General features: G+C 48.8%; 1 protein-coding gene across 1 annotated transcript in view; it reads left to right on the plus strand.

Annotated features, from left to right (window-relative positions):
* Positions 1-15,361, plus strand: part of crebbpa (CREB binding protein a) — a 58,652-nt gene extending 43,291 nt beyond the window's left edge. Inside the window, exons 17-33 of the mRNA XM_064961867.1 lie at positions 996-1,114; positions 5,080-5,319; positions 5,431-5,519; positions 6,257-6,337; positions 6,501-6,557; positions 7,429-7,506; positions 7,613-7,680; positions 8,471-8,621; positions 9,191-9,337; positions 10,024-10,137; positions 10,279-10,444; positions 10,919-11,086; positions 11,336-11,497; positions 11,716-11,873; positions 12,462-12,585; positions 12,806-13,058; positions 13,242-15,361. Coding sequence (XP_064817939.1) covers positions 996-1,114; positions 5,080-5,319; positions 5,431-5,519; positions 6,257-6,337; positions 6,501-6,557; positions 7,429-7,506; positions 7,613-7,680; positions 8,471-8,621; positions 9,191-9,337; positions 10,024-10,137; positions 10,279-10,444; positions 10,919-11,086; positions 11,336-11,497; positions 11,716-11,873; positions 12,462-12,585; positions 12,806-13,058; positions 13,242-15,304 — 4,238 coding nt within the window. The 3' untranslated portion in view covers positions 15,305-15,361. The remainder of the gene's footprint in view (positions 1-995; positions 1,115-5,079; positions 5,320-5,430; positions 5,520-6,256; positions 6,338-6,500; positions 6,558-7,428; positions 7,507-7,612; positions 7,681-8,470; positions 8,622-9,190; positions 9,338-10,023; positions 10,138-10,278; positions 10,445-10,918; positions 11,087-11,335; positions 11,498-11,715; positions 11,874-12,461; positions 12,586-12,805; positions 13,059-13,241) is intronic.
* Positions 15,362-17,709: the final 2,348 nt, after the last annotated feature.

The following is a 17,709-nucleotide window of genomic DNA, read 5'->3' on the forward strand; positions in this document are numbered from 1 at the left end:
CTCTCTCTCTCGCTAGCCATCTCTCTCTCTCTCTCTAGCCATCTCTCTCTAGCCATCTCTCTCTCTCTCTAGCCATCTCTCTCTAGCCATCTCTCTCTAGCCATCTCTCTCTAGCCATCTCTCTCTCTCGCTAGCCATCTCTCTCTCTCTCGCTAGCCATCTCTCTCTCTCTCTCTAGCCATCTCTCTCCATCTCTCTCTCTCGCTAGCCATCTCTCTCTCTCTCGCTAGCCATCTCTCTCTCTCTCGCTAGCCATCTCTCTCTCTCTCGCTAGCCATCTCTCTCTCTCGCTAGCCATCTCTCTCTCTCTCTCGCTAGCCATCTCTCTCTCTCTCTCTCGCTAGCCATCTCTCTCTCTCTAGCCATCTCTCTCTCTCTCTCGCTAGCCATCATCTCTCTCTCTCGCTAGCCATCTCTCTCTCTCGCTAGCCATCTCTCTCTCTAGCCAGCTAGCCATCTCTCTCTAGCCATCTGGCTAGCCATCTCTCTCTCTCTCTAGCCATCTCTCTCTCTCTCTCTCTCTCTAGCCATCTCTCTCTCTCTCTCTCTCTAGCCATCTCTCTCCTTCCCTCAAGAAGGGACTGGGGACAGGGCAGGGAATTGGTCTAGGATGAAACTTATTAAAAAACACCTATTAAATCTCTGCCATCTCTCTCGCTAGCCATCTCTCTCTCTCGCTAGCCATCTCTCTCTCTCGCTAGCCATCTCTCTCTCTCGCTAGCCATCTCTCTCTCTCGCTAGCCATCTCTCTCTCTCGCTAGCCATCTCTGGCTAGCCATCTCTCTCTCTCTCTAGCCATCTCTGGCTAGCCATCTCTCTCTCTCTCTCTAGCCATCTCTCTCTCTCTCTAGCCATCTCTCTCTCTCTCTAGCCATCTCTCTCTAGCCATCTCTCTCCTTCTCAAGAAGGGACTGGGGACAGGGCAGGGAATTGGTCTAGGATGAAACTTATTAAAAAACACCTATTAAATCTCTTTCTCTCCATATCTGTTCCAGTCTTTAAGCCAGAGGAGCTGCGCCAGGCTCTCATGCCCACCCTAGAGTCTCTTTACAGACAGGACCCAGAGTCTCTACCCTTCAGACAGCCTGTAGACCCCATGGTACTGGGCATCCCAGTGAGTACACACACACGCTACAGACAGGACCCAGAGTGTTTACCCTTCAGACAGCCTGTAGACCCCATGGTACTGGGCAATCCAGTGAGTTCACACAGACACGCTACAGACAGGACCCAGAGTGTTTACCCTTCAGACAGCCTGTAGACCCCATGGTACTGGGCAATCCAGTGAGTACACACAGACACACTACAGACAGGACCCAGAGTGTTTACCCTTCAGACAGCCTGTAGACCCCATGGTACTGGGCAATCCAGTGAGTACACACAGACACGCTACAGACAGGACCCAGAGTGTTTACCCTTCAGACAGCCTGTAGACCCCATGGTACTGGGCAATCCAGTGAGTTCACACAGACACGCTACAGACAGGACCCAGAGTGTTTACCCTTCAGACAGCCTGTAGACCCCATGGTACTGGGCATCCCAGTGAGTACACACAGACACGCTACAGACAGGACCCAGAGTGTTTACCCTTCAGACAGCCTGTAGACCCCATGGTACTGGGCATCCCAGTGAGTACACACAGACATGCTACAGACAGGACCCAGAGTGTTTACCCTTCAGACAGCCTGTAGACCCCATGGTACTGGGCAATCCAGTGAGTACACAGACACGCTACAGACAGGACCCAGAGTGTTTACCCTTCAGACAGCCTGTAGACCCCATGGTACTGGGCATCCCAGTGAGTACACACAGACACACTACAGACAGGACCCAGAGTGTTTACCCTTCAGACAGCCTGTAGACCCCATGGTACTGGGCATCCCAGTGAGTACACACAGACATGCTACAGACAGGACCCAGAGTGTTTACCCTTCAGACAGCCTGTAGACCCCATGGTACTGGGCGTCTCTCTAAGTAGCCCAATGCTTAAACCACTCCATAGAGAACCACAGAGATCAAATACCCTTTAGTCATTTCACCTGAAACTTCAGGTCCAGCAAACCTGAATTATACTCCAAATACAGACCTGCCAATATGCATGCATTTTGCGTACCAACTACGCAATTCTCTGTCCTTGTAGGCAGGAACGAGATCCCAGTTAAAAGTATGCAGAAATGAATTGGGCCTGATACATTTTTCTTAATTAATAAATAAAACCCAACATGGATAGAAAATAAGTCCTCTGAGTAAATCTAACATCCCGATTCTCGAACTGCAACACACAGACATGTACGGAGTTTGTGTCAACAGACATGGAGATTAATACATCGTTATTGGATGTAGCTACCCTGTGTCTGCCCCTCCTGTTTGTTGTGATGTTGAGTTTGCCAACTGTCAGCTGTACGTAAACACACAGTCCACTCCGTGTGTTGTGGAAAGGTAAACACTAATTGTGTCAAGCTAACTTTAGCGAACATAAGATGAACATTCAGTGGACTCTAAAGTGCCAGCAGTTCACTCGCATTTGCTTGTGAAAGAAATTAAATGCAAATACGAAAATAACTTACGAGTGTGATATACATTTAATTCTGCATCCCCATTAGTTGTATTTTCCCCGTAACATTACGAGAATCACGCAACCTGAGACTGTAACTGTCATTATGATCCACGTCACAAAAAGCATTACAAAAGTAAAATTCAATATAAACATCTTGGCATTAAATGGAGTCGGGAGTTTAGAAGACTGAATGATGAAGAATGAATGAGCGTCCGGTATTAGCTATGGAGGCAATGCTTCTAAAATGCAGTTGCACTAGATTTGAGATTTTATACATTTATGAAACTCTGAAATGATGTATGCACTGCAAAGAAATCCAATAGGCACCTTCACATAGGCTGAAACACCAGACTCTTCTGGTAGCCTACTGAACAGCGGTCAGATTCCCTTTGCGGTAGCCTAGCGAACCTACTGAACAGCGGTCAGATTCCCTTTGCGGTAGCCTAGCGAACCTACTGAACAGCGGTCAGATTCCCTTTGCGGTAGCCTAGCGAACCTACTGAACAGCGGTCAGATTCCCTTTGCGGTAGCCTAGCGAACCTACTGAACAGCGGTCAGATTCCCTTTGCGGTAGCCTAGCGAACCTACTGAACAGCGGTCAGATTCCCTTTGCGGTAGTAGCCTGAACAGCGAACCTACGAACCATACTGATCAGCGGTCAGATTCCCTTTGCGGTAGCCTAGCGAACCTACTGATCAGCGGTCAGATTCCCTTTGCGGTAGCCTAGCGAACCTACTGAACAGCGGTCAGATTCCCTTTGCGGTAGCCTAGCGAACCTACTGAACAGCGGTCAGATTCCCTTTGCGGTAGCCTAGCGAACCTACTGAACAGCGGTCAGATTCCCTTTGCGGTAGCCTAGCGAACCTACTGAACAGCGGTCAGATTCCCTTTGCGGTAGCCTAGCGAACCTACTGAACAGCGGTCAGATTCCCTTGAACAGCGGTCAGCTTTGCGGTAGCCTAGCGAACCTACTGAACAGCGGTCAGATTCCCTTTGCGGTAGCCTAGCGAACCTACTGAACAGCGGTCAGATTCCCTTTGCGGTAGCCTAGCGAACCTACTGAACAGCGGTCAGATTCCCTTTGCGGTAGCCTAGCGAACCTACTGAACAGCGGTCAGATTCCCTTTGCGGTAGCCTAGCGAACCTACTGATCAGTAGGAATCTTTTATTTATGTCTTGTAAAATACTTCTTCAGAGAACTGAACCAGGTGTGATCCATAATGTTTGTCTAAGCACGTGTGCTCATGGAAAAAATGTACTGGTGTCAAGCCTACACTCTCTCCTACCTGGAGAGACACAACCATCTTTCTAACGAGGAGCTGTCCATTGGCCAGGCCACCCGCACCTACATAGGACGCCAAGGCAAGCTGGATCTGAAGACTTTCTATGCAGGTGTCAGAAACTTGTTTTCTTCTGCAGTAGACTACATGCTGCTGACATTTCCATTTGGTGATGTGCTCCTCCAGCATGCAGTGGTCGCTGACATCGCCAACAGGCAGACTGCCAAGTTCTCATCCCTCAACTTTTTCATGGCCCGCTTTCCCTGCATTATTCCTGAGGGAGCCTCTGTTGATCTGGTGGAAGATGAGTTTAGACTATTAGGCAACACCATTTGAGCAGAGTCTGATCAACATGCGCACGGATCAGGCCTGGAGAGAAGTCAGCACAATGAAGGGGGGGGGGGCAGCCTGGTCTACTCCCACCTTTCGGCTGTGATGCTGGGGTTATTGGTCATTTTGTACAGCAGATTGCGAATGAACATTCAGTCTCGTTTCGAAGAAGAAAAACCCAGTACAGAGCCTCCCTCAGTACAGACCTACTGAGTGCCCTTGTTACCAAGAAGGTTGCAGTGATTGCCAGAAGAACTGTTTGCCACAGAAGTCTACCCTGCTGCATAAGGCTAAATCTGCCAGCTACCTGTCTAGGAAATGGTTTCCTGAAGATTTGTCACTCACTGTTTCCTATCCTTGCCTTTTCCTTTTTATTATGGATAACATGTTTATTTGATGCTCTGCTTCAAACATTTGTTCTTATCATATCAGAGTTTAAAACAATTAATCCTGGATAAGACGTTTGTACATTTTGTACCTAACCAAATAACTTATTTGTTTCATCAAATGTTTAAAAAAAACTCCAAGAATAAAGGCTCTCTGTTCTTTCTAATTAGATCTTGTTGATGTTTTGTAAATGGAATGCTGTCAAATAAAGTATTCCAACCTTTTATAGACTTGATTTGGTACAATTCTATAATTGCGATCAGACTAACAAACAGCGTGCGCACGAGTGTACGGTGGGGAAAGAACTCCAATTCAGTCCGTACTGCGAGCTCCAGGTGAATCTCCAATTTGCCGCGCGCGTCTGGTACTCTAAAAAGTTGGACAGGGTTGGCAGGTCTGCTAATATTTTAGGATGAATCATGGGTTATATTCACTTATTTTCTATGAAAATATGTCTGCATATGTTTGTTAGGTGTAGCAATTGACTGATGCGGTCTGATGAACAACTGACTTTCTTCCCTCCAGGACTACTTTGACATCGTGAAGAACCCCATCGACCTGTCCACCATAAAGCGTAAGCTGGACACGGGTCAGTACCAGGAACCCTGGCAGTACGTGGAAGACATCTGGGTCATGTTCAACAACGCCTGGATCTACAACCGCAAGACATCCCGTGTCTACAAGTTCTGCTCCAAGCTGGCCGAGGTGTTTGAGCTGGAGATAGACCCCGTTATGATGAGCCTTGGCTACTGCTGCGGCCGCAAGGTGAGATTAAGGGAAGGGGGGGTCGGAGGCAGAGATTGTTTTCATCTCTGAAATGAACTTTTCTTGCAAATCTGTATTCTAACATTTTCTTGTTGGCCACTTCCTTTGCAGTATGAGTTCTCTCCTCAAACTCTCTGCTGTTATGGTAAGCAGTTGTGCACCATACCCACCGGCGGCACCTACTACAGCTACCAGAACAGGTAAGAGATGCGCCTCTCTGCGCTAAATGGCAGAGTGCTCAATCAGAACACTGCCCCCTTGCTCCACCTGGTGTTCAGGTCATGTAACTGCAGCCATATTTTCCTCTGCATGCGTTGGAATGGGGTTGTGCAGCACAGCGGCCGTGGCGTGTGAATAGATGGCATAACGCTGTAACACAAGGCCGCATGCTCTGAGCCCGTATTAATAAAGCATCTCCGATTAGGAGTTCTGATCTAGGATCAGTTTGACCGTTTTCGATCACCAGATAACGCCATAAGATAACATGCATCTGGGGGGGGTCTGATCCTAGATCACCACTCCTTTGCTGAAATGCTTTATGAATATACAGGCCCTGATCTCGCTTGCAGCATGGTCTACTGTTCTGACACTCCCAAGTCCTAATGGAAAGATTTGCATTTGAGTTAAATGTGCAAGTACTAATGAACTCAGACATAGGAATGGCTTTTACATTTACATTTAAGTCATTTCTAATGTTCATATGCACTGACAGCCTTTACAGGTAGTCATCGTATTTCAGATCTTTCAGATTGAGCAGACACTTTTATCCAGAGTAACTTAGTTAATGCATCTACTTAAGGCAGCTAGGTACGACAACTGCAATTCAGTTATATCTAGTTGAGGCAAGTGGATGTTTTGAATGTCTGTTGGTGCTCTTTGGGCCTGGTGCCATTTTCTGTGTTCCGTGTGCTATAGTGTGTGTCTCGTCTTGTTCCAGGTATCATTTCTGTGAGAAGTGCTTCAATGAGATCCAGGGGCACAATGTGACGTTAGGGGACGACCCGGCACAACCACAGACGTGAGTCAACCCGTCTCTGCTTAACTTGTTCTCCAGTTCACTTCATCTCACTTCAACTCCAATAGGGTCTTGTTTTATATTCAGGTATTTGCAGTAAATGTTTGTTTCATGTCATGATTTAACCGTGTCATCTAACCAGTTGCTGTCTTCTCTGCCTCTTCAGAATGATATGTAAAGACCAGTTTGAGAGGAAGAAGAACGATACACTAGACCCTGAACCGTAAGGCTCTTTAACCAGCCATCTGTATGTTTATGGCTCACACTCACTCATATACCTTTCATATCAGCCTGCTGCTCCTGCAGATGTCCTGAACACTCACTCATATACCTTTCATATCAGCCTGCTGCTCCTGCAGATGTCCTGAACACTCACTCATATACCTTTGAACACTCACTCATATACCTTTGCATATCAGCCTGCTGCTCCTGCAGATGTCCTGAACACTCACTCATATACCTTTCATATCAGCCTGCTGCTCCTGCAGATGTCCTGAACACTCACTCATATACCTTTCATATCAGCCTGCTGCTCCTGCAGATGTCCTGAACACTCACTCATATACCTTTCATATCAGCCTGCTGCTCCTGCAGATGTCCTGACTCGACTTCCTGGTCAGCTCTGAAGCGCCGTCTGGTGTTTAGTTTTATATCACCTAGTGGAACGTTTCAACATGTACACCTTTGGCCACGTGCTTGATTTTCAATAGACAACATAAGAGCCACTCATAGATCTCCACTTTTGCTCACCTTTTAATGTCCATTCTATTTACACATTTTGAGGTTTATTATAACAGAAAGTGTATTTTTTTATCAATATATAAATGAATAATGGCCTACATATGAGTATTGTGTTTCAACCCCTCCTACAAAGGCGCACTTGCATTGGTCTGCTTGCACGTGCGTAAGAACTGGAGGAATATTAAGTGAATGTTGATCTCTCTATGGCTTCCTGTTCTAGCAGTCTAGCCAATCAGCACTCTTACATATCGTGAACAGTACAATTGAAACAAACAAGAAGAGAAACTGTTAACCTACATGGGGGACATAACAGGTGTCTGTAGTAAACCAAGATGTGGTGTTTTTGTCACCAGGTTTGTGGACTGTAAAGATTGCGGACGGAAGATGCATCAGATATGTGTTCTTCACTATGACGTCATCTGGCCATCCGGGTAAACGTTCAGCCTAACCTCTGACAGTGTCACAAAATGGTGGGAAGAAGTTCTATTCGATACCAGTTACATGAATGACTCTTTTTTTCTTTCTCTCACTCTGCAGATTCATCTGTGACAACTGTTTGAAGAAGAGTGGGAAAACACGGAAAGACAACAAGTTTTCTGCAAAACGTACGTCCTCTTTTCCATTCCCTGGCTATAAGCCCCATCTTAAAGTGGCGATCTGCAGTTGAAACAATAACAAAGTGTTATCCCCGCCCCTGTTTCGGTACAAAGCTGAATGATGGGGCTGGAGAAATGGAACTGCTTTCAAATTCATAGACCAAGCTATGGATGCAAGGACTGACCATCTGTGGTATCAAACATATAGTTTTAATATAGGCTATATAGTGTTTGGTTACGTTTATTTTGTTTTCAAACATTGGAGTAAAACAGATTATTTGGGGTTCTGATGGGGTACGATGGTTGAACTGAGCTCATGAGCCATTTATAAGTTATATTTTTCAAAAATCAATGTGTCCACACTATCAATCCTTCAAGGTCATAATTTGATGTAGCAATGGCTGATTTCCCCTTTAAGAGTATTGGAATACTTAGCCAATTCGTCATGCAATATCAACAAAAAAAAGCCAATCTTTTTGAACATCCATTTAATAGCCTAGTTATTCAAGCTTTACAGAAGCCTTTCTCTCTATGACAAACCACTTCCATATGGTAAATGTCATCACTGGCGGTCACCAATTACCTGCAGTAGCTCTCTCTCCCACACATTTGCGGTTTTGCCTCTGGTATTTGTAGTACCAGAGAGCGTGTTTGACCTTTCCATGCACATGGCATTAAGCTAAATTAGACTCTGTCTGCACATTTATTCATACATAAAACATGTCCTGCTGAATGAAGGCTTAGTTTGTGCCCTTTTGGACCAATCTGTGTGTGTGTGTGTGTGTGTGTGTGTGTGTAGGGTTGCAGACGACGCGGTTGGGCATGTACATCGAGGACCGGGTGAATAAGTATCTGAAGAGGCAGAACCACCCTGAGGCAGGGGAGGTGTACGTACGAGTGGTGGCCAGCTCTGACAAAACTACAGAGGTGAAACCTGGCATGAAATCCAGGTAGAGACTGAGGAGTGGACACGCACTTGTAGTGCACTACCTAACATTTAGCAGAGTACTGACGGTATACACATTTATTGCACTACTTTAGTTGTGCAGGCACTTTCACAGCATGTAAGGAAGTCTTGTCTGTACCTCAACATAGTCAATACACTAAATATGTGTCCACGCTCCTATTTTATTGTTGCCAGTAAACAGTGTGGTCGGCACCCTTGTTTGACTTTGGCTTTGCAGAGAGCCCAAGAGATAAGAATACACCACATAAAACCTGATGATCATATATTCATCTCTTAAATCCCATGTTGTTGAACCTGCATGTTTGAGCAGACTAAACACTCCCAGTTACTGCCTTCAATGGTCCGTTCATATTTAGCAGAGGCTCCTATCCAGAGTGACTTACAGGATCAGATTAGGGTTAAGCGCCTTGCTCAAGGGCACATCGACCTTTCGTTTACTGGCCCAAAGCTCTTAACTGCTAGGCTACCTGCCGCCCACTCAGTTTGGCCTTTTTGACACATGGTTAATGTTCGATGTAGACCGACGTCTGTCTTTCTGATTTTTCTGGTCAGGTTTGTGGACACCGGTGAGATGTCTGAAACCTTCCCCTACAGAACTAAAGCGCTTTTTGCCTTTGAGGAGATCGACGGCGTGGATGTGTGTTTCTTCGGGATGCACGTTCAGGAGTACGGCTCGGACTGCTCCTTCCCCAACACCAGGTCAGCACCTGTACCCCTACATGGGGCTGGTCCGGAGTACCTGTACCCCTACATGGGGCTGGTCCGGAGTACCTGTACCCCTACATGGGGCTGGTCCGGAGTACCTGTACCCCGACATGGGGCTGGTCCGGAGTACCTGTACCCCTACATGGGGCTGGTCCGGAGTACCTGTACCCCTACATGGGGCTGGTCCGGAGTACCTGTACCCCTACATGGGGCTGGTCCGGAGTACCTGTACCCCTACATGGGGCTGGTCCGGAGTACCTGTACCCCTACATGGGGCTGGTCCGGAGTACCTGTACCCCTACATGGGGCTGGTCCGGAGTACCTGTACCCCGACATGGGGCTGGTCCGGAGTACCTGTACCCCTACATGGGGCTGGTCCGGAGTACCTGTACCCCTACATGGGGCTGGTCCGGAGTACCTGTACCCCTACATGGGGCTGGTCCGGAGTACCTGTACCCCTACATGGGGCTGGTCCGGAGTACCTGTACCCCTACATGGGGCTGGTCCGGAGTACCTGTAATGGGGTACACGGAATGTGATGTATTGGTAGACCCTTGATTCAGTAGTAACATATTAAATACATGTATACATTTTTATAAATGTGTTGAAATAATTGATGACGTAATGGAAATGACTAACTGGTGACATTTGTTTACTCCTGTGTCTCCCTTCCTCCACAGACGGGTTTACATATCTTACCTGGACAGTATTCACTTCTTCAAACCTCGACTGCTAAGGACGGCCGTCTATCATGAGATCCTTATTGGCTACCTGGAGTATGTAAAGAAACTTGGGTAGGTCTTAATAGTACAATGAAATGCATTCAAATTGCCGTTTTCTAAAGTAAAAGCACTTTACTTGATGGCGGTAACTCCCCACTTGCATTAAATGTCTCCCTACCAAAACAACCAACCGTTGTCTCTTCTCCCCCTCAGCTACTCTCAGGGTCACATCTGGGCGTGCCCCCCCAGCGAGGGGGACGACTACATCTTCCACTGCCACCCTGCTGACCAGAAGATCCCCAAGCCCAAGAGGCTGCAGGAGTGGTACAGGAAGATGCTGGAGAAGGCCTTCGCTGAGAGGATCCTCCATGACTTCAAGGTGATTTAGGATTAAGGGTTAAAGTTAGATCCCCAAGCCCAAGAGGCTGCAGGAGTGGTACAGGAAGATGCTGGAGAAGGCCTTCGCTGAGAGGATCCTCCATGACTTCAAGGTGATTTAGGATTAAGGGTTAAAGTTAGATCCCCAAGCCCAAGAGGCTGCAGGAGTGGTACAAGAAGATGCTGGATACTGCTTTTGTGGAGAGGAACCTCCACGACTTCAAGGCAGGCCTCTCAATGGCTAAAGCCTTTCAGGCCTATCTTGTAGATTTGGTACAGTTGAGTCCCCAGCCTTGGGAAAGTTGTCTTCTCTGCAACTGGGCCAACCAAGCCTTCAACCTCTAGTGTTTTGGGGTTTCTGAATGTATTAATAGGGCTAGAACAGCAACAACCAGCCAAGCAGAAGACTCATATTAGTTGAACGTTTGTCCATTACACATTTAAAGTCATCTTCTTCTCCTATGTTTTTCTCCAGGACATCTTCAAGCAGGCGACAGAGGACTGTCTGACGGGGGCCAACGAGATGCCCTACTTTGAGGGGGACTTCTGGCCCAACGTGCTGGAGGAGAGCATCAAGGAGCTGGAACAGGAGGCGGAAGAGAGGAAGAAGGAGGAGAACGTAGCCTGCTCCGACACACCTGAGGTGGGAGGAGGAGAGATGAGTCATAGGGTAGACCGATGATAGTACTAGAGACATCATTATCAATAGCTAACCTACCTACATGAATACATAACTCCTACCGGTCTAGTCAAATTTGTCTTAATGTTTTTATTAATGTGAAATAATTTTAGTCGAATGCATGTGGTGAATGTTTGTTTGTGCCCTCAATGTCCTGTGTTTAAACATTTGTTAATTTGCCATATTTTTCGAACTCTTCCCTCTTCCCCTCAGGGCACGCCGGGGGACACGAAGAACGCCAAGAAGAAGAACAGCAAGAAGACCAATAAGAACAAGGGCAGCGTGAGCCGAACCAATAAGAAGAAGCCTGGCATGCCGATTGTAGCCAATGACCTGTCCCAGAAGCTCTACGCCAGCCTCGACAAACACAAAGAGGTATGATGACGTCACCACGCTTGCTTTGAAATGCATGTCGTCTTTCAATGGCTTTAACTGTTTTATGAAGTTGTTTCTTAGAATGGTGCCATGTGTTGGTTCTCTTCTATAATCTCTGAGCTGGGATATTATTGGCCTGACCCAAACCCAATGTCAAACAATCAGGAATTGAGTGATGCTCTCTTCTCCAAGAGTATTTCTCTCCTCTCTCCCTCCAGGTGTTCTTTGTGATCCACCTGCACTCGGCCCAGATGGCCAACATGTTGCCCCCCATCATGGACCCTGACCCACTGCTGAACTGTGACCTGATGGACGGTCGCGACGCCTTCCTCACCCTGGCCCGGGACAAGCACTGGGAGTTCAGCTCTCTCAGGAGGTAATGATAATAGATTTGATTTGTATAGCTCTTTTCATAATGGCGGAATCTGAAAAGTTCTACCTCTTGAATTCTACGTTAGAATTGAACAATTATGACTGTTGACTTACCTACCTAATTTGAATGCACTGACTAAGGCGCTCTGGATAAGAGCCTCTGTTAAGTGTTCTAAATGTATCAATAAAAAGGAAACAATCAGTAAGAATCGAGCCAGCTAAAGCAACAATGGTAGATGCTGAAAGGCCTTCACAGAGAGTCTGTTAAAGTGACTTTTGGTATTTGTAAGCCAGTTTTAAAGTTGCTTGATGGATGGAGTGGCTCTCGGACGGTAAGGTAGAGCGTTCCATAGGCCAATGGTTTCTAACCTCTCCTCGGGGACCACCAGATGTTTCACAATTTAGTTGTAGCCCAGAACTAACTCATCTGATTCACCTATTCAAGGCTGGTTAGTTGACAGGTTGAATCAGGCGTGCTAGCTTTGGAATAGATCAAATACATGGAACGACTGGGGGTCCCTGAGGAGAGGTTTGAAAACCACTGCCATAGAGGACCATTGGTTGATGAATTCCTAAAATCTTTTCCCAAAAGGTGTAAGTGGAGCACCATGTGCATGTTGGTGGAGCTGCACAACCAGGGTCAGGACCGCTTCGTCTACACCTGCAACGAGTGCAAACACCACGTGGAGACACGCTGGCACTGCACCGTCTGTGAGGTAAGAGACACACACACGTGCTCATACATCCTCACAGTCTTCGGAGATTTATGCCATGTTCCTGTGTCCCAATCAATCAAATTAATTTTATGAAGCCGGTTGTCAAAGTGCTTTACAGTAACCCGGCCTAGACCCTAAAGAGCAAGCAGGTGATAGCTGTGCTCTCTGTCACTTACATCTGCCCATGCATGTATTAACCCCCACCTCTCTCTCCTCTCAGGACTTTGACCTGTGTATCAACTGCTACGCCGCCAAGGGCCACGAGCACCAGATGGTCAAGTGGGGCCTGGGGCTAGACGACGACGGCAATGGAGCGGGCAGCGCCGGCGAGGCCTCTAAGAGCCCCCAGGAGTCACGCCGTCTCAGCATCCAGCGTTGCATCCAGTCCCTGGTTCACGCCTGCCAGTGTCGCAACGCCAACTGCAGCCTGCCGTCCTGCCAGAAGATGAAGCGCGTGGTGCAGCACACCAAAGGTAATGAAATTGGTTGCTGGCATCAGTGTCCTGCCGTTGTGCCCTTGAGCAAGGCACTTAACCCCAAAACTGCTCCAAGGGCATGGCATTGCGACTGAACCCCAACCTCTGTGGATCCATGTGTCTGGGGGGGGGGTTACACTTAGATGTATCCTTGACAATAACATATCTTATCTATTTTAGGTTGCAAGAGGAAGACTAACGGTGGTTGCCCCGTGTGCAAGCAGCTCATCGCTCTGTGCTGCTACCATGCCAAGCACTGCCAGGAGAACAAGTGTCCTGTACCGTTCTGTCTGAACATCAAGCACAAACTTAGGCAGCAGCAGCTCCAGCACCGCTTACAGCAGGCTCAGATGATGAGGAGAAGAATGGCCACCATGCAGGGAAGAGCAATGCCTCAGAGCTTACCGTCCCCCCCTCAGGCCCCCACTACAGCCCCCAACACAACCCCCTCACACCCCCAGCCTAACACACCCCAAACCCCCCAACAACCGCTTTCAAACCAGCCGCAGACCCCAAACGCTGCAGGTATGTCACCAGTGTTCTCTCCTCGCAATGGTCATCCCCTTACGCCAGCTTCCCAGGGCAAGGGGGGACCTCAAGCGTCTCCTTTACACCAGCAGCAGTCACCTCTCCCCACGCAACCTCCCCAACCCCAGCCTCAACCTTCTCAACAACAACCCCCTCTCGCTGCGGTCAAGATGGCGCGGCACATTGAGATGGTGGCCCAGGCGCAGCAGCAGAACCAGCAGAACTACCGGGTCAACATGAACGGCCTGCCACTGCAACAGAACCCCCAGCCTCACCCCCAGCAGCAGCAACGCATGGCCGGACCCATGCAGGTGGTTGGGGGTCAAATGGTGGGACCCAGAGGTCCCCAGGGCATGCAGCAGCCCATGGCCCCAGGTCAGTGGCCCAGCGCTGGGGGAGCCATAACGGGAGCTCAGCCTGGACAACCAGGAGTTGGAGTCCCTCCTCAGGTGGGTCAACCCCAGCAGGGGATACCGATGCAACAGAGACCCATGTTGTCTCCTCAGCAACAGGTTCAGAGGATGTTAGTCCCCCAGCCGGGGGGTCCCAGACCACAGACGCCATCCCAGAGACCCGGGGCCATCGCCCCCAATGCCCTCCAGGACCTCCTGATGACCCTTAAGTCCCCCAGCTCACCCCAGCAGCAGCAGCAGGTCCTCAACATCCTGAAGTCCAACCCCCAGCTCATGGCGGCATTCATCAAACAGAGAACAGCCAAGTACCACGCCAGTAACCCCCTGCAACAACAGCAGCCAGGGATGTTGGGAGCCCAGACGGCGATGCAGGCTGGGGCCGGGGGGGGCCAGAGGCCCGGGATGCCCCCTCAGCAGCCTCAACAACCCACCGCCCAAGGGATGGCTGCCTTAGGACCCCAGGGGCAACTCATGAACCCTGGACACAACCCCCAACCCAACGCTGCCCAGATACAGGAGCTCTACCGGAGGCAGCTCCTTCGACAGCAGCAACAACAACAACAGCAGCAGCAGCAACAACAACAGCAGCAGCAGCAGCAACAACAACAGCAGCAGCAGCAGCAACAACAACAGCAACAACAACAGCAGCAGCAGCAGCAGCAGCAGCAGGCCCATCCAGGTCCGTTCGCTCCCCAGACCCAAGGCCAGACGGCCAGCTACTCTCAGCTCCGCATGCAGCAGCTAGCCATGCATGCCCAGGGCCAGCTCCCTCCCATGGCCCAGATGGGTCAATCTGGCCTGGGCATGGACCCCACCTCCACCACCCAGAACCTCTTGCACCAGCGGATGCTCCAGCAACAACAGCAGGGTATCTCTAACCAACAGGCCATCCTCAAGCAGCAGATGGGCGGCTCCCCGGTCCTGCCTAGCCCCACCATGAGTCCCCAGGCCCACCTGCTGGCCAGCCAGCCCCAGCCTGGAGCTCACCTCCCTGGCCAGTCCCCAATGGCCAATGCCCTCTCCAACCGGTCCCCTGCACCTGTACAATCCCCGTGCCCGCCCTCGCAACAACCCCCACATTCCAGCCCTTCGCCCCAGGTTCAGCCCTCATCCCATCCGGGGTCCCCCCACCCGGGCTTGGGGGGCCCAATGCCTGGCTCCATGGACCAGGGACACTTGGCGGAGCAGAGCGCTATGCTATCGCAGATGAACACGCCTGCCAGAGGAGGGTTGAAGAATGACTTGGGCACTGGAGGGGATACGACAGGAGATACGCTGGAGAAGTTTGTGGAGGGATTGTAGCATTAAACAGGAGACTTGGGATGTGTCCCAAATAGGTGACACCCTATTTCCAACTAGTACACTCGGGCCCTGCTCAAAATTAGTGCATTATGTAGGGAATAGGGTGCCATTTGGGATGCATACAGAGACAAACCACACTCTCCCCATCCTCCACTGATGTACTCAGACTCTGGGTCCGTCCCCTTTTTGAGACTTGGTTCTGAATGAAACTTTCTTTTTCTCTTTTTTTTTACTGACATGTACAAAGTTTCAAGAGATGTAAAAAGAGAGAAAATGGGATAAAATGAAAAATGCCAACACTTATAGGGGAATGTTGATGTTTCCTAAAACTGGTGTTTCTTCTTCCTAATGAGTCGGGATTTTGCAAATTGCTGTTTAAAAGACGTTTAAATCACAAAGAATATATATTTTTTTGGTTGAGACCAAAATGTGCTCAGACTTTGTTTTATTTGTTTGGTATTTGGTATGATGTCATGCCTTTTTCATTTTCTTTTTTAAGGAAAATGTACAAAACAATTGCATTATAGTATTCATACTTATAATTTTGTACACCTTTTTTTGTGTTGAGACTGTAAAATATTTTTGTCTGGGAATCGGGATAGGTTTCTTTTCTCAAGCTCTTCTCATTCCTGGGACATACATCCAGAAAATGTCTCCCTATCCCCAATATAGTGTAGTGCACTATATAAGGACTAGGGAGACATTCCAGGTGTAGCCCTGCAATTGTAATCTAAAGTGTTGTACAATTTTTATAGATCCACCTGCATTTGAGAGGGAGGGACTTTTTTCCTCTTTGTGACGTGTGTGTGTGTGTGTTCGATGAGAACTATCCATTTGTATTGAAATAGGAAATGGACTATGGCAGAAACACTTGACACACATACACGGAATGCCAAACTCTCAAAATACACACAAAACAAGGACAAAATCTCACTAGCCTGGAAACCGGAATCTCTGTCTTGACTTGCGGATGTAGAAAATTGTGGTTCTGTCATTTAAAAAGTTTGTCATAATTTGTTGTGTAAAGTTAAGTATATTAAGAGAACAGACAACCGACTCCTATCCTGAGGGGGAATGGGGGACAGACGGACTCCTATCCTGAGGGGGAATGGGGGACAGACGGACTCCTATCCTGAGGGGGAATGGGGGACAGACGGACTCCTATCCTGAGGGGGAATGGGGGACAGACGGACTCCTATCCTGAGGGGGAATGGGGGACAGACGGACTCCTATCCTGAGGGGGAATGGGGGACAGACGGACTCCTATCCTGAGGGGGAATGGGGGACAGACGGACTCCTATCCTGAGGGGGAATGGGGGACAGACGGACTCCTATCCTTAGGGGGAATGGGGGACAGAAGGACTCCTATCCTGAGGGGGAATGGGGGACAGAAGGACTCCTATCCTGAGGGGGAATGGGGGACAGACGGACTCCTATCCTGAGGGGGAATGGGGGACAGACGGACTCCTATCCTGAGGGGGAATGGGGGACAGACGGACTCCTATCCTGAGGGGGAATGGGGGACAGACGGACTCCTATCCTGAGGGGGAATGGGGGACAGACGGACTCCTATCCTGAGGGGGAATGGGGGACAGACGGACTCCTATCCTGAGAGGGGAATAGGGGACAGACGGACTCCTATCCTGAGGGGGAATGGGGGACAGACGGACTCCTATCCTGAGGGGGAATGGGGGACAGACGGACTCCTATCCTGAGGGGGAATGGGGGACAGACGGACTCCTATCCTGAGGGGGAATGGGGGACAGACGGACTCCTATCCTGAGGGGGAATGGGGGACAGACGGACTCCTATCCTGAGGGGGAATGGGGGACAGACGGACTCCTATCCTGAGGGGAATGGGGGACAGAAGGACTCCTATCCTGAGGGGAATGGGGGACAGACGGACTCCTATCCTGAGGGGGAATGGGGGACAGACGGACTCCTATCCTGAGGGGGAATGGGGGACAGAAGGACTCCTATCCTGAGGGGGAATGGGGGACAGAAGGACTCCTATCCTAAGGGGGAATGGGTGTTCATTGCTTGACTGCTTGTTTGTTTTGAAAAGAGATAAATAAATAGTCCAGCTGTCTATCAACCCTCCATCCTCATTCCCCTCTCTCAAAAACACAAACTTGAATTAAACTTTGGGTGGGTTACGTTCTCCTAGCTCCATATTGTAAATCATGCAAGTCGTTATTAAGCAAAAATACTATAAATATAAGGAAGAGCGAATGAAATCACTGTATAAACTGGTTAAAGACTCATTTCTTACTTATATACCATATTGTTAAATAAACTGTGTGCAACAGTTAACACTTGGAGTTATACTTCTGTGTCATAGTGGTTTGTGGGATTGTTTGCCCTGCAATTTTGAAAGCATACTTGAACTAGGACGAGGTTGTGAG

This window comes from Oncorhynchus masou, chromosome 5 (genome assembly GCF_036934945.1).
Source record: "Oncorhynchus masou masou isolate Uvic2021 chromosome 5, UVic_Omas_1.1, whole genome shotgun sequence".
In the NCBI taxonomy this organism is placed as follows: domain Eukaryota; kingdom Metazoa; phylum Chordata; class Actinopteri; order Salmoniformes; family Salmonidae; genus Oncorhynchus; species Oncorhynchus masou.